The sequence below is a fragment of the Pseudophryne corroboree genome, chromosome 2 (genome assembly GCF_028390025.1).
Source record: "Pseudophryne corroboree isolate aPseCor3 chromosome 2, aPseCor3.hap2, whole genome shotgun sequence".
In the NCBI taxonomy this organism is placed as follows: Eukaryota; Metazoa; Chordata; class Amphibia; order Anura; family Myobatrachidae; genus Pseudophryne; species Pseudophryne corroboree.
The window spans coordinates 347,537,956-347,554,210 of record NC_086445.1 but is presented as its reverse complement, the minus strand read 5'-3'; the positions used below and the strand labels follow the sequence as shown (position 1 = coordinate 347,554,210).

Genomic DNA, 16,255 nt, shown 5'->3' with positions numbered 1-16,255 from the left:
CGGCAGGTTCCATGCGAGGACCTTTCAATGGGATCTGTTGGACAAGTGGTCCGGATCACATCTACAGATGCATCGGCTGATCACCCTATCCCCCAGGGCCAGGGTGTCTCTCCTGTGGTGGCTGCAGAGAGCTCACCTTCTCGAGGGCCGCAGATTCGGCATTCAGGACTGGGTCCTGGTGACCACGGATGCAAGCCTCCGAGGGTGGGGGGCAGTCAAACAGGGAAGAAATTTCCAAGGTCTGTGGTCAAGTCAGGAGACTTGCCTTCACATCAATATCCTGGAACTAAGGGCCATATACAACGCCCTACGTCAAGCGGAGACCCTGCTTCGCGACCAACCGGTTCTGATTCAGTCAGACAACATCACCGCAGTGGCTCATGTAAACCGCCAAGGCGGCACAAGGAGCAGGGTGGCGATGGCGGAAGCCACCAGAATTCTTCGCTGGGCGGAGAATCACGTAAGAGCACTGTCAGCAGTGTTCATTCCGGGAGTGGACAACTGGGAAGCAGACTTCCTCAGCAGGCACGACCTCCACCCGGGAGAGTGGGGACTTCATCAAGAAGTCTTCACGCAGATTGCAAGTCGGTGGGAACTGCCACAGGTGGACATGATGGCATCCCGCCTCAACAAAAAGCTACAGAGGTTTTGCGCCAGGTCAAGAGACCCTCAGGTGATAGCTGTAGACGCACTAGTGCAGAGGTTCTCAAACTTGGTCCTCGTGGGCCCACACAGTGCATGTTTTGCAGGTAACCCAGCAGGTGCACAGGTGTATTAATTACTCACTGACATTTTAAAAGGTCCACAGGTGGAGCTAATTATTTCACTTGTGATTCTGTGAGGAGACCTGCAAAACATGCACTGTCTGTGTGGGCCCACGAGGACCAAGTTTGAGAACCTCTGCACTAGTGACACCGTGGGTGTTCCAGTCGGTTTATGTATTTCCTCCTCTTCCTCTCATACCCAAGGTGCTGAGAATCATAAGAAAAAGAGGAGTGAGAACAATACTCATTGTTCCGGATTGGCCAAGAAGGACTTGGTATCCAGATCTGCAAGAAATGCTCACAGAGGACCCATGGCCTCTGCCTCTAAGACAGGACTTGTTGCAACAGGGGCCCTGTCTGTTCCAAGACTTACCGCGGCTGCGTTTGACGGCATGGCGGTTGAACGCCGGATCCTAGCAGAAAAAGGCATTCCGGATGAGGTTATTCCTACGCTGATAAAGGCTAGGAAGGACGTGACGGCTAAACATTATCACCGTATATGGCGAAAATATGTTGCTTGGTGTGAGGCCAGGAATGCCCCTACGGAGGAATTCCAGCTGGGCCGTTTCCTTCACTTCCTACAGTCGGGAGTGACTTTGGGCCTGAAATTGGGTTCCATTAAGGTCCAGATTTCGGCCCTATCCATTTTCTTTCAAAAAGAACTGGCTTCTCTTCCTGAAGTTCAGACGTTTGTAAAGGGAGTGCTGCATATTCTTCCCCCTTTTGTGCCTCCAGTGGCACCTTGGGATCTTAACGTGGTGTTGAGTTTCCTGAAGTCACACTGGTTTGAGCCACTCAAAACGGTGGAGTTAAAATATCTCACGTGGAAGGTGGTCATGCTATTAGCCTTGGCTTCGGCTAGGCGTGTGTCAGAATTAGCGGCTTTGTCACAAAAGCCCCTATCTGGTTTTCCATATGGACAGGGCAGAATTGCGGACCCGTCCACAATTTCTGCCAAAAGTGGTGTCATCTTTTCATATGAACCAACCTATTGTGGTGCCTGTGGCTACTCGTGACTTGGAGGATTCCGAGTTACTAGATGTGGTCAGGGCTTTGAAGGTTTATGTAGCCAGAACGGCTAGATCCAGGAAAACTGAGTCGCTGTTTATCCTGTATGCATCCAACAAGCTGGGTGCTCCTGCTTCAAAGCAAACTATTGCTCGCTGGATCTGTAACACGATTCAGCAGGCTCATTCTGCGGCTGGATTGCCGCTTCCAAAATCAGTAAAAGCCCACTCCACAAGGAAGGTGGGCTCTTCTTGGGCGGCTGCCCGAGGGGTCTCGGCATTACAGCTTTGCCGAACAGCTACTTAGTCAGGTTCAAACACTTTTGCAAAGTTCTACAAGTTTGATACCCTGGCTGAGGAGGACCTTGTGTTTGCTCATTCGGTGCTGCAGAGTCATCCGCACTCTCCCGCCCGTTTGGGAGCTTTGGTATAATCCCCATGGTCCTTACGGAGTCCCCAGCATCCACTAGGACGTTAGAGAAAATAAGATTTTACTCGACGGTAAATCTATTTCTCGTAGTCCGTAGTGGATGCTGGGCGCCCGTCCCAAGTGGGGACTTCTTCTGCAATACTTGTATATAGTTATTGCTTAAATAAGGGTTATGTTTGGTTGCATCAGGGTTGATCTGATGCTCCGTTGTTGTTCATACTGTTAACTGGGTAAGTTTATCACGAGTTATACGGTGTGATTGGTATGAGTCTTGCCCTGGATACCAAAATCCTTTCCTTGTACTGTCAGCTCTTCCGGGCAGTTTCTCTAACTGAGGTCTGGAGGAGGGACATAGAGGGAGGAGCGAGAACACACCAGAATCCAAATTCTTTCTTAAAGTGCCCTGTCTCCTGCGGAGCCCGTCTATTCCCCATGGTCATTATGGAGTCCCCAGCATCCACTACGGACTACGAGAAATCAGGATTTTGGTACTTACCGATAAATCCCTTTCTCCGATTCCACAGGGGCCACTGGAGTGTAGTTACAATGGGGAAATAGTAGGCAGTAATTGGGAGCTGGCACTTTAAAATTCTCACACTGTGGCTAGCTCCTCCCCTACTATCTCCCCTCCAAGCCAGTCTACGTAAAACTGTGCCCGATGAGAGATGGAATAAACAAACCTTAAGGTAGAGGAGGATAATGACGCCCTGTAAACCAGGATAACCCAAACTAAACCTGGAACAGAACCTGACAAAAACCAGGCTAGCCTGAACTCAACAAGCAGTCATATGGTGATCTGCAAACCTTTAAGCAAAAAACAAGGAGGAACAGCGCTGGGCGGGCGTCCAGTGGCCCCTGTGGAATCGGAGAAAGGGATTTATCGGTAAGTACCAAAATCCTGATTTCTCCTTCATCCACTAGGGGCCACTGGAGTGTAGTTACAATGGGGACGTCCCAGAGCTCCCAAAAACGGGTGGGAGAGCGCTGAGAGTCCTGTAAAAACTGCTCGGCCAAACTGTGATGCAGAGGCCGCAAAAGTGTCAAACTTGTAGAATTTGACTAAACGAATGTCGGTCCGACCAAGTAGCCGCCCGACAAAGTATTCATGGAGATCCCACGGGAAGCCGCCCACGAAGGTCTTGCAACGCGCGTAAAGTGCGCTGAAATGGAAAACGGAGGCTCCCTAGCAACCGCCAAGAAGACTGTCTGATGGTCAGATGTATCCAACGGCCCAGCGTATGCTGGGACCCTGGCTATTTAGCACGGGAGCATCGTACAGAACAAAGAAGAAAAACACTTCGTCGAATAGCCTAAGACCTCTGTAGAGAGAGTCGGTGAGCCCTGACAACATTCAAAGAGGACCGAAAAACACTAGTGTCAGATTTATATGAAAAATGGACATTCCCTCTGGAAGAAATGACTGCTGAGGCCGAAGCTCAGCCGGGGGAGTTGCCAATAGAGTACTCCCTGAAAAAAAGAGGCCGAACTTACGGCCGCTAGGCTAATCTCTTTTGGAAGAAAACCGAAAAAGGCAGAGAGCTAAAATTCCGGTCATTGTGGTTTAAAGCGCAGCGGAGCCAAACTTCCCAGAGAAACCAAAGATGAATGGTAACTGAAAGAAGGGGAAAACCCCTTTTATCTTTATTAGGTCCCATAAAGTTTTCCAAAAGTGGCAAAAGCGAGAAGAGGTAACAGACTTCTGAAATCGGGGCCCAGTAGGCCTAACCCGAACTAGGGAACTCCTCCCTTCTGAGGTCTCGTGAACAGTCACCCGGTTAAACAAAACAAGTGTAAGATTGAACAAAGAAAAGGACCCTGTTGAAGTAGACAGTCCAGTCGAGGTAGGAGCCCAGGCTCCTCTACTGACAACAGGTGTATCTGTATCTTCAAGTCATGCGTGGCCCAACCAGCCCACCGAGAGGACTAGCACGCATAATTCCCTCCTGTGTTACCGAACATGAGGTAGAAATAGAAAAGGAGGCAGGATAGAGTAACCAGAAAACTCCCCGGAGCCCTGAGGGCCTCCTCGGCTACTGCCGCCAGAGCTCACGTCCGAGAGTAGTAAAGGGTTAAAGAGTCAGTCAGAACGCCCTGAGGTCAATCCGAAATCTCCGCCCACAGCGGACCGGCTGACAAAACTCCGGGGAATGTTCCCTCACCCGGGAGTCTGACCTGAAGGCTTGACCTGGAAAAAAGATTGTTCTCCCCCGCTCAGAGAGGAATGTAGGCGACCACTCATTGCGTCGCAACTTGACTGAAGGAATAGAGTACCTGGTGCCGAGGAAGGAAAAAATCCTCTGACGGACCGTGTTGAGAAACGTCTACGAGGAGCATAGATTGGATCTGTCGAACCAGAAGCTCCTGGATCCTCCGGATATTCAGAAGCCACCTAATGTACAGAGTGGGATAGTAGCAGTAGATTGTCCCATTAGGGAACCAACGTTACCTACTGTCCTTGAAAAAGAGTTATTGTGTGATCTTCCTGAACCCTGTGGGAGCGGAAGAGAGACCGAAAGGAAAGGACTGACAGTGAAAATGAGAATCCTGTAATGCGAATCTGAGAAAAGCCCGTCCAACGGAAATCAGTAAACAGGCATCCCCTGAAGACAAGGGACATGTAAAACTCCCTTTCTTGTTCAAAACTAGCAATCACAGACCGAAAGGATTGTAAGGCCAGAATAGGCCTGGCCTAGCCAACTGGCTTCGGAACGTGAACAGAAAACAAAGGCCTGAGAACTGTCCCGATTCAAAGGATATCTGAGAAACAGGGATCAACACCCTTTGCGGTTAGAAGCATATGGAGTGCCGCCTGCAGTATGACTCTCTTGACTCCTGAAACGGTTGTACTGCAAAATCTAGTCTGTAACCGCCCAATCCTTCTCAGTACTCCCCGTAGGACCACCGACATGTCCCTACCCTGGGACCCTCCAGGTGGTAGGAAGGTTTGACCTGTAGTGGGTGTATAGGATGACCTAAACTCAGACTGGACCGAGGATGCTGAACCGCTGCTTCAGCCTGTCACCCTGAGATCCCCTGGCGACGGAGATATCGTGTGTGGAGTCGAAAGCTTGAAAGGCACGGAAAGATCTAGAGGAAAAACCGGTAAAGGTCTGCCCTGAAGCTGGGGCAGCAGTAGAAGAAAGAAAAGTGGACTTACCTCCAATGGTTCAAGAAATCCTGCAGAAAGTTCCTTCTCCTGAACCATCTGCCCCGTAGGATTTCATGTTCACCTGTCACTGTCGCAGCCCCAGAGGTCGTCGGGTTAAGACAGCCCAAGCGAAAATGCAGGTTCCGAGTCTGCAGACGTGGAGACCTCCAAAGAAGATAAAGCAGAATCGTGATTCTGACCTGTACCAAAATATTAGTTGATCCTGATGCGAAATATTCTGTAACCTAGAGGACAATTGGTCCACAACCTACCTGCTCCGGACAAGGTAGAACCCGGCTGCCGTATATGTGTCTTCGATGGATACCTGAGCAATGTTGCTTCAGGAAAACGGCAGCATGTTGGACCGGTGATACATCGAGGGGTAAACCCTGGAGAGGTTCTGATACCATTCCCCTCCGTCTGCGGGGAGAGGATAGGAAAACAAACATTGTTTTATACCTGAAATTGTGTATGCGGGTGTCTGCAAGCCGCCTACCGGAGCCTGTCCAGCTCATCCGAAACTGGACCATTTCGTTATCGGCGTCGAACCCTGATGGACCTGACGTGTCCGCCTTCTTTACCTACAGTATCAGACGAACTGCTGTATAATGCACCTGGATATTCTGAGACACTGGTTGAGACTGCACCGAAAACAGACATCCTCTGTATCCTGGGCATCTCTCGCCTCCTCCCAGAGGGGCCTTTCCACTGCCGAGTCGTGTAATCTGGGAGGTTAGCAAGGTTCTTTTAGAAACCTGGAGAGGTGAAATGACGTACAAGGTCTCTGGTTCATAGTGACATTACCTGCGTAATCTGAGCTGTTCAAACAGGAGTGTCCTGCAGGTGCGTGGAGGGCTGAGCAGATGGCTCCACCGCATACTGTACACCTAAGAGGGAATTCTTTGACTATCCCAGGTGAGACAAACGAAAGGAGAAAAGGTGGGTTAAATAAACACAGCGCTATGTAAGGTCTGCACTATAATGTGTAGAGACCTACACAATTCCATATAAACTTTCTAGTGAACCAGTAGCGTTGCGCTGTGGGACAGGAGTCTTAGCCACTAGGCCATAGGAGCTCCCCTTAAAGTTGGGATTCAAAACCCCGGTCCCCCTGTTGAGATACCCGCTCCTAGCGTACTGAGCCGCAGCGCTATTTGTGCCTTAAAGTATCTGTTGTGGTACTTGAACCCAGGCCTCTGTGGTTGGGTGTTTAGGGGATTAGTGTGCTGAGCCACACTGATATATATATATACACACACATTCCCCAAATTGCCAATAGCATTAGTACCCAGTGACACCAAGGAATAATAAAGGGAAGGCAACACCCCGCCCTGTATGTAGCGTACCGCTAATTTAGGCGCACCAGATGTTTTCGGAGGTTCCGCTGGCTTTTCAAAATGTTGGCCAGCCCGCGAGAAGAGATGGGGGAAAGTGTTATGTGGCAAGGCGGGGCATACATATATATATATACATACATATACATACATATACATACATATACATACATATACATACATATATACATATACATACATACATATACATACATACATACATACATACATACATACATATATATATATATATATATATATATATATATATATATATATATACACATATACACACAGAGTAAAAACCACAGCACTCACCGCACCAGAAGCGGGGCACAGCTATGCACTTACCACTCACAGGGTGGGGTGCATGTAACACTGCACTCTCCACCACAGAAGCGGGGTACACAGCTGTACTTACCACTCACAGGGCGGGGTGCATGTAGCCCATGACCACATCACTCTAATAAATACAAACAGAGAACCCAGCACTCACCAAAGTAAACTCACTTATCCTCAACAATTCAATAAATAAATGATGGGGGTTTAGTTGGTGGATTGGCCAATGCACGGAAGCCTGTATACCGATTCAAGGTACCCCACCTTCATACAGGTCCTACACTATCACAGAGTCTTAAAACCTGACTACCACACTGCTGCATCATCTGCCTGCTAGATGTAATGTGTACCTGCCACAGACTTTATGGCTTTTAAAGGCACACTAGTCACCTATTGCACTGGCTCAAAGATGATTGCTAAAAAACAGCTGAGACAGGTTCAGGATAATGAAGTCCACACAGGGGTGCATGAGAAAGCTAGTGGCCACGGTTAATAAGAGCTAACCATAGATTAACCCCTTCATATACACACAGAGTAAAAACCACAGCACTCACCGCACCAGCCCATGACCACATCACTCTAATAGGCAGATGATGCAGCAGTGTGGTAGTCAGGTTTTAAGACTCTGTGATAGTGTAGGACCTGTATGAAGGTGGGGTACCTTGAATCGGTATACAGGCTTCCGTGCATTGGCCAATCCACCAACTAAACCCCCATCATTTATTTATTGAATTGTTGAGGATAAGTGAGTTTACTTTGGTGAGTGCTGGGTTCTCTGTTTGTGTATATATATATATATATATATATATATATATATATATATATATATATATATATATATACACACACATATATCTATATACACAAACAAACACCCAACAGGGTAGATAAATACTGTGTGAAAAACTGTTATTGCACACTAGATTTAAATCCTTAATGAGCTGATCCCCAGCTCCTGTTATATAGCAGGCTCCTGTATGGAATGCCGGGCAGAGGACTCTCCTGCAGGAAGGAATGGCTGCCAAAGTGAGATAAACCCAATATCTTATCTCCCTGCACAGAAAACTAAAATCCCCCTTTGTGACAATGAGCGCTGGGAGCCGCCGCCGGGAGCCCGCTGAGCAAAGCGGGAATATCAGCCTCACCTTTAAAATGTGCTGGAGCGGCCGGGGGAGCGGAGGTACTGGAGCGGAGGTGCTGGAGAGGCCGGAGTACGCGCTGCTGGAGCGGCCGGGGACCTGTACGCGCTGCTGCCGCGGCCGGGGGGCGGAGAGCGCTGAGCCTACAGCGCGGGAGTTAGCTCCGCCCCACCGCTCCGGCGCCAATTTCAAAAATGAAAACCCGCTGTACATGAAGCGGGAAGCGCCTGTATCTCCCCGGCCGCCTGTATGCTGCGGCCGGGGAGCGGAGAGTGCTTAGCGCCGAACGGAGCAGGAGTTAGCTCCGCCCCCTCCACTATTGGTGCCCAATTCAAACTTTTTTGTGTAAAAATAAGCTCTGCATAACCGGCTGCCTGTATACTGCGGCCGGGGAGTGGAGATCGCTGAGCCCGCTTACAGAGCGGGCTGAAGCTCCCATCTAAAACCCCAAATGCGCCCTTTATACGCTCCGGTATAGGGGGCCACATATGCAAACATTATGGAAGGAGGAGGGAGGGAGGGGGGGGGGGGGGGGGGGAGGGGAGGGGAGGGGAGAGATTGTACTCACCGCTGTCCTTCCCGACACACGCCGCACTTAGCGGTGTTACACTGCTTGACAGGGCGGCCCGACACGCGCCGCCCGCAGCGGTGTCCGGCCCCGGAATCTTCTGCTGGTGGGGCGGCCCCGACACGCGCCGCACGCAGCGGTGTCCGGCCGCTGATACTCACCGCTGCCATGCTGCCGGAAATCTTCTGCTGGATGGAATGGCCCCGACATGCACCGCACGCAGCGGTGTCCGGCCAACTCAGGAGAGCTCAGTGTCTCCCTCAGCCGGGGCCCATCCCGAGCCGCACGCAGCTGCGATGGGACCCCGCCGGCAGCTCCCACGGTGCAGACTGGCAGTGGCAGAGCTGCCAGTCTGTGAGTGTAAGAAAGAAAAATAAAATAATAAAGAAAAAAGAAAAATTTCTTCAGCTAAACCCAAGTGACCAGCTCACATCGGGCACTAAACTAAGACTGGCTTGGAGGGGAGATAGTAGGGGAGGAGCTAGCCACAGTGTGAGAATTTTAAAGTGCCAGCTCCCAATTACTGCCTACTATTTCCCCATTGTAACTACACTCCAGTGGCCCCTAGTGGATGAAGGAGAAATAGTTTTACCGGTAAGTAAAATCTTATTTTTCCACTAAAGCATGGGTCACAGCCGTGCTACAGCCCCTTTTGAACAGCGCTCACCAACCCGGCATATTGCCGGGATGGTGACGCTACTACTGACGCGGTAGGGGCAGCGCTGGGAGATCACATGATCTCCCAGCGCCGCCCTCCCTATACACTGTGAACGGAAGCCGTGTCGCCTCGACACAGCACCCGTTCACACTAGACAGCTAGCCTAGCTACCCGGGTAGGATTCCCGGATCACTTAATCCGGGAATTTGCCGGGGAACCCTTTTCCACTAGGGTAAAACACGGGTAAATGCGCGCCCCCGCACATTTACCAGTGTTTCTAAGAGCTAGTGGGAAAGGGGTAATAACTGCCAAACATGCCTCTATCATCACAGGTATGGAAATCATGGGCTCTCTCACTTACGCTCCTGGGTGCAGTGAGACAGCAGCAGACTGCAGGGAAAATTCTCCCAAATACACAACTGGACAATTGTAACTTTCTTGATCTTCATTTTATAACATGTAGTTTAATGAATAATAATGTAGAACATAACAAGAAAAGAGAAGTAACATTTTTTACAGAGACTTCTCACAAGTACAGTAGTTGGCGCTTTCCTTCTGGCCTGATGTATACACTTCTAAAGTTCTTATATGTAGAAAGTTGTGGGCTGATAACTGGACCATAATTTAGTGTGCAAATGGGGGAAACTGTATATAGAACGGTCAATATACTTTTGCAATATAAAACATGTTATATTAACCATTTAATACATCATGCTGTGATGTAAACCGGGACTAAGGGGTCTATTCATAAAGCAGTTAGAAGTGTGGAAAAGTGAGCCAGTGGAGAAGTTACCCATGGCAACTAGGTGTGGGTCATAGGGTCGACCACACTTAAGTCGACAGTCATTAGGTTGACCACTATTGGTCGACAGTGACTAGGTCGACACCTGACATAGGTCAACATGGAAATAGGTCGACATGAGTTTTTTTTTTAAAATGTTGGTGTCGTTTTCTTCATTGAGTGACCGGGAACCTGAATTAGTGCACTGTGTTCGCTCACCATGCTTCAGGCAAGGTTACTATTCCCAATCGTAGACCAAGTGGATCGTATTAAAAAATATTTTTTTTCAAAAACTCATATCGACCTTTTGCCGTGTCGACCTAATGACTGTCAACCAAAGTGTGGTCACCCTGGCGACCGTATACCATGGCAACTAATCAGTGTTGAGGTAACCTTTATAAAATGCATTCTATAAAATGATATGTAGCAGCTAATTGGTTGCCATGGGCAACTTCTCCACTGGCTCACTTTACACTTTTTACTGCCTCATGATTAGACCCCTAAATTGTCCTTTGATAACCTCAACTGTAAACTGTCAGGAGCTGGGCGCTCACCACCCTGTTCCACAGCCACACCTTCTTCCCTTTGTATGTATCCGTCTGTTCTAAATACAAGATTTGGCATTGCCAATGTCTATCCCTACAGTATGTGGCAAGCTTAGAAATAAACTGAGCAATATCTTCCTACTGTATAATAGTTTTTATTTCAGTCATGTGTTAAGCATGCAAACCCCTATTATGTGGACACTACTGCTAAGGGTGATTACGCAAACAATAGAGTGAAGGAAAGAGAAGATGGGTCTGCGCCAGTCACATACACTCAAAAGCAGACTGCAGTAATGTGTCATGCAATAAAGGCTCGCTGCAATGTACATGCGCTATCTCCCACCCTCTAATAACAGCTAAGCCAGGAATACATGCATGCCCACATAAAGGGGAACCCTTGCTGGTGATTCTGGGCACACCCAGCTGTGTATGCAGGAGGCACATGTATGTACAGGCATCACATACAGGAGGAGACAAGTCACTACGTTACAGGTACATGCCGCAGGGATACAGCTGCTCACCTTCTCTCGCTTATCCCAGCTGTACTGCTGCCTGCTCTCCTCCCCATCCTGCTGCTGCTGTTCTGCGCCCTTGGAGCTTCCCTTCCTCTTCGCTTTCTTAGAGAAAAAGCAGCCCATGTCTGACAGGGCAGTCCGGCGGGTGAGAGGGTGGCGGCAATTGGGCCCGCAGTATGTACTACCTCAAGCGGCGACAAAAGCGTTCCCTGTTCCACCAGTAAGATGATGGGCACGCGCACCTCGAACACGACACATACGGGGACGCGCACAAGGCAGGCCGTTCCTCCCACGCCGCTGCCCAGCAACAGCGCAGATCAGACAGTGTCGCCAGCGGCCGTGACATGCCATTGGGTAGCGTCACTTCCGCAGCCGCCGCTTCCTGTTTCTAACTCTGTAAACATGCAACTTTATTAACAAGTATAGCGAAAACACCAGAAACATGTTAGTGCAGGAATATTCCTCCTAAGTAGATGCTAGAATCAAGTTGGAGAAAGGACCTCTGACGTCAGGGGGAGGGGCCACGACACCAGGAGGAGCTAGGCCAGCGGGATAGTTCTACCATTCACGCCACCAACTGCGTTGTCTTGCTGCTTAATTTTATACAATGGGGTAAATTTACTAATATTCGTGTTTCGGCCTATTTCAGCCAAGATCAATGTTGGCTGAAATCGGCCGTTTAAGATTGCAACTTTTTTGGGGGGGAAAAACACTGTGATTTACTAAACTACTGTGTTTTTACAATTACAGTTCACTGATGGCGGTGTAATTCGTATTGTCGGGCAGTGTTTTACGAGAGAGATTAGTAAAACGCTGCTGGACATAACACAATGAAGCACGGCTGGATCAGGGAGATCCGTGCAAGGCTTCATTGTGTACAGTATTTAAATAGTTAAAAATAAAAAGTGGGGTTCCCCCTCTTAAGCATAACCAGCCCCGGGCTCTTTGAGCCAGTCCTGGTTGTTAAAATACCTGGAAAAATTTGCGTAGAATTCCCTAGTATTTTAACAACCAACACCGAGCTCTTGGACAAAGGATGTAAGGGTCCCCCCGTATTTTTTAAACCAGCGCCGGGCTCCACTAGCCAAGGAGATAATGGGGGTCATTCTGACCTGATCGCACGCTACCGTTCATCGCAGCGCAGTGATCAGGTCAGAAGTACGCATGCGGCGCCGGAGCATGCCAGACAGCCGACGGCTGTCGTAGCCCAGCGGTTGCCTCTGCCTGATTGAGCAGAGACGGTCGCTGGGCGGGAGGGGGCGGCACGCAGCCGCTGCGACCATCACAACGATAAGTAACTCCCGGCCAGCACGCAGGAACTGCGCTGGCTGAGAGTTAACTCTTCAAGTACAAAAGCATCGCCGCTGTACGATGCTTTTGTACTTGTGGGGTGGGGCCGGGCCTGACATACGGGGCGGACTAGCCTTGTGCTGGGTGTCCCCCTGCATGTCAGTGTGGATGATCGTAGCTGCTACGATCAGGTCTGAATCATCCCCAATGCCACAGCCGGGGGACACATTTATATAGCCGGGGTTCCCTGTTGGAATGGGTACCCCCCCCCACCCCCAATAAAGGGTTCTCCTCCACCTCCAGGGACCCAAGGGTCAGGGATGAAGCCCGGGGCTGTCCCTGCCATCTGTGGGCTGAGTGGCAGGCTGATAGCCCATGTGTAAAAAAAAGAATATCTTCTTGTGGAACTACAAGTCCCAGCAAGTCTCCCCAAGCTGGTACTTGGAGAACCACAAGTACCACCATGCAGGGCAGTAAAGGGCCTGCTGGTACCTGTGGTTCCACAGTAAAAGATTTATAAAAAAAAAACACAGGACACACACACCGTGAAAGTACAATTTTATTGAAACACACACACACACACACACAAACACACACACACACATACTTACCTAGTGTCCCACGGAGCCCATCGGTCCCCTTGTCCAGTAGAATCCACGGGTACCTGTAAATACCAATCAGGAGAGCGATATGACATGGTACTCCCTGATTGGCTGGTGGGTTCCCAAATGACAGGAGTCACAAGGGGTCCCGGCATTTGGGGAAAAGGGGTCTATTTGTAAACATGGATCCCCTTTAGTTACGTGGACTGGGATTTTTGCGGGGTTTTTTTTTAACCCCTGGATGCCTACATGGACTGAGGAGGATTCGATCTACAGTGGATTAGGGGAGTATAATTATTTTTATTTACAGGTACCCGTGGATTCTGCTAGACAAGTGGATTGAGGGGCTCCGTGGGACACTAGGTAAGTATGTGTGTATAAGTGTGCATGTATGTTTCAATTAAATTGTAATTTCACGGTGTGTGTCCTGTGGTTTTTTTTTATAAATCTTTTACTGTGGAACCACAGGTACCAGCAGGCTCTTTACTGCCCTGCATGCTGGTACTTGTGGTTCTCCAAGTACCAGCTTGGGGAGACTTGCTGGGACTTGTAGTTCCACAACAAGACAATATTCTTTTTTCTACACATGGGCTATCAGCCTACCACTCAGCCCACAGATGGCAGGGACAGCCCCGGGCTTCATCCCTCGACATTGGGAGCCTGGCGGGTGACCCCTTTATTGGGGCGGTCCCCACTGCCCCAGGGAACCCTGGCCAGTGGTGACTAGTTTGGGGGGATAATGCCACAGCCGCAGGGACCTATATAAATGTGTCCCCCGGCTGTGGCATTATCTCCTTGGCTAGTGAAACCCGGTGCAGGTTTAAAAAATACGGGGGACCCCTACGCCCTTTGACCCACATATTTTTGGAAGTAGGGCCGGTCCAAAAGCCTGGTGCTGGGAGCTTAGTTAATTTCCACCAATGTGTCCATTAGGTATATGTCCTGGTTTTCAGCAGAAGTATACTCTCAGTTATCCAATATGGCGGCGGTCTTTACCAAGTTACCATGCAGTGGCAATGGAAAAAAAAACATTCCCTCTGAAGTGGTATCTTACTTGAAAACTGATTTCCCACATACTCCAATTCTATACTGCCTGCCCACAATTCAACAGAGGCTTTTTAAACCACCTGGAAGGCCGATCATTTCGGCAAAGGGATTCACTCTGTTTCTTGACCACTTCATACAGCCCTGCATCCAATCTAAATCCAGCTATTTACAAGATACCACTTCATTACTCCTTAAATTGGAGAATCTTGGAACACTTCCAACAGACACCTGGGGGTAAATTCACTAAAATGGGATTTCTGTTTAAGATGGGATGTTGCCCATAGCAACCAATCAGATTCCAGGTATTATCTTCTAGACGGTGCTAGATAAATGAGAAGTAGAATCTGATTGGTTGCTATGGGCCACATCCCATGTTAAATAGAACTCCCATCTTAGTAAATTTACCCCATGGCTTTACTCAGTGGACATTAATAGCCTCTACACCAGCATCCCTCATGATGATGGGCTAAATGCAACTAGACTCCTCAAAAACCAATGATGATTATGACGGGCCTCAATTGACTTTTTTTTAAACTCCTTCAGTTAACCCTCAAAAGGATTATTTTTCTTTAATATGGATTTTTTTTGTCCAGCATACAGGGTGTGCGATGGGCTTGACCGTACGCAAATATGTATATGTTCTGGATTGAGCATCTGCTCTTCTTCAGATGGTACAGTATATCCATTTCTATACAAGCTACATTGACAATGTACTCTTGATGTGGACTGGCCCAGAAGACCTCTTCAAACAACATACCTGTATTGGCAACATCGATAAACTTGAGTGTCCCATTAAATTCACGTTCGACATGAGTTTATCTCAGATATATCTTTGGATGTCCTTATGTGCAAGGATAACAATAAATTAATTACATCTTTACCAAAGAAACCGACCGCAACACACTTTTAGCCACCCAAAGTCACCACCCTCCATCCCTGATCTGAGGTCTGCCATACTCACAGCTTCTTACAGTCAAACGAATCACCAGCAGCGAGGATGAATTTGAACCCCATCTTAATAAGATTTGGAATAAATTAAGACATAAGAGGTTACTCCTCTAAGATTGTAGAGAGTCACAATCCTGACTGGATTTCTCATATTCTGTGAATTACCTGTGCCATCTCTCCTGTAGATCAGTCTATCTTTCATGCTGGGTTTTAACCAGCACACCAGATCTAAGTACATCCTGACCTGCTTGCACTCAGCATGCAAACTGCAGTCTGTGTTACTTACTCCTGATTAAACAACCTGAGTAGGAAATCCTCTGTGTGAGTAATCAGCAGGATCCTGTGCCCCGGGGGTGAGAGAAGAATTCCCGACAATTGCTGGTAACTAGTAGCTGAATTGAATAGCGTCGGGAGCTAATTCCCGGCGCTATTCATCTGTTGCTGAATTGAATCGACCCCAATGATTATTCTGAAGAATCCTGCATAAGGGAGGAGTCACTTAGCCTTAACAAATTGGATGCAGGACTACATCGAACATTACTGAGGATATTGAGGGTGAAGGTGTTGGGGGTGGAGATTGCAGGTGCTGGGATCTAGTTGTGAGAAGGGAGCTAGTTGGTGCTGGACTGCCAGTTTCAAATGTTGTCAGGATTCGGGTAAAAATAATTCCACACATAAGAGGGGGATTTGTTGGGCCTATGCCCAGGCATGACAATGGCCTTCTTCTTATCATGGCCAAGAGCTGCTTCCACTGGTGCCTGACTTACACAAACAGCATCCTCAACATCCTCATTAGCACCAGCATCAGCCACACAAATATCCTCCTCATCCTCTTGCAATTCCACAATGGCATCCTCAGTTTTTATGTCATCAGCTATACTTCTCCTGCTAGTCCCCGCATTTGGAGGAGGAGCAGAAATGGGGGATGCGGCTTCTCTGTACAGTATCAAAAAGGTCAAGTTCACACATAGCAATCGAGGACACACTTAGACTCTCCGCAGGGATTTGTGACATTTCTGTTTCTGAATGCAGTTTGTTCTACGGCCTTAGTGGTTTTATTTTAGTTTTTATACAGTAAAAACAAATATGTTTGCTGATGTAATTCTAAAGTTTGCTGAAACCATATTCGTAACCTACATG

The 16,255-nt window shown here is 48.5% G+C and overlaps 1 protein-coding gene across 2 annotated transcripts in view; it reads right to left on the bottom strand.

The window, feature by feature from the left end:
- RP2 (RP2 activator of ARL3 GTPase) overlaps positions 1–15,304 on the bottom strand; it is a 68,783-nt gene extending 53,479 nt beyond the window's left edge. The window contains exon 1 of one of the 2 annotated variants that reach the window (XM_063953070.1): positions 15,281–15,304. In XM_063953070.1, the coding sequence (XP_063809140.1) occupies positions 15,281–15,289 (9 nt within the window). In that variant the 5' untranslated portion in view covers positions 15,290–15,304. Of the gene's footprint in view, positions 1–11,234; positions 11,617–15,280 lie in introns of those variants that run through there. The other variant, XM_063953069.1, reaches the window with a different exon arrangement.
- Positions 15,305–16,255: the final 951 nt, after the last annotated feature.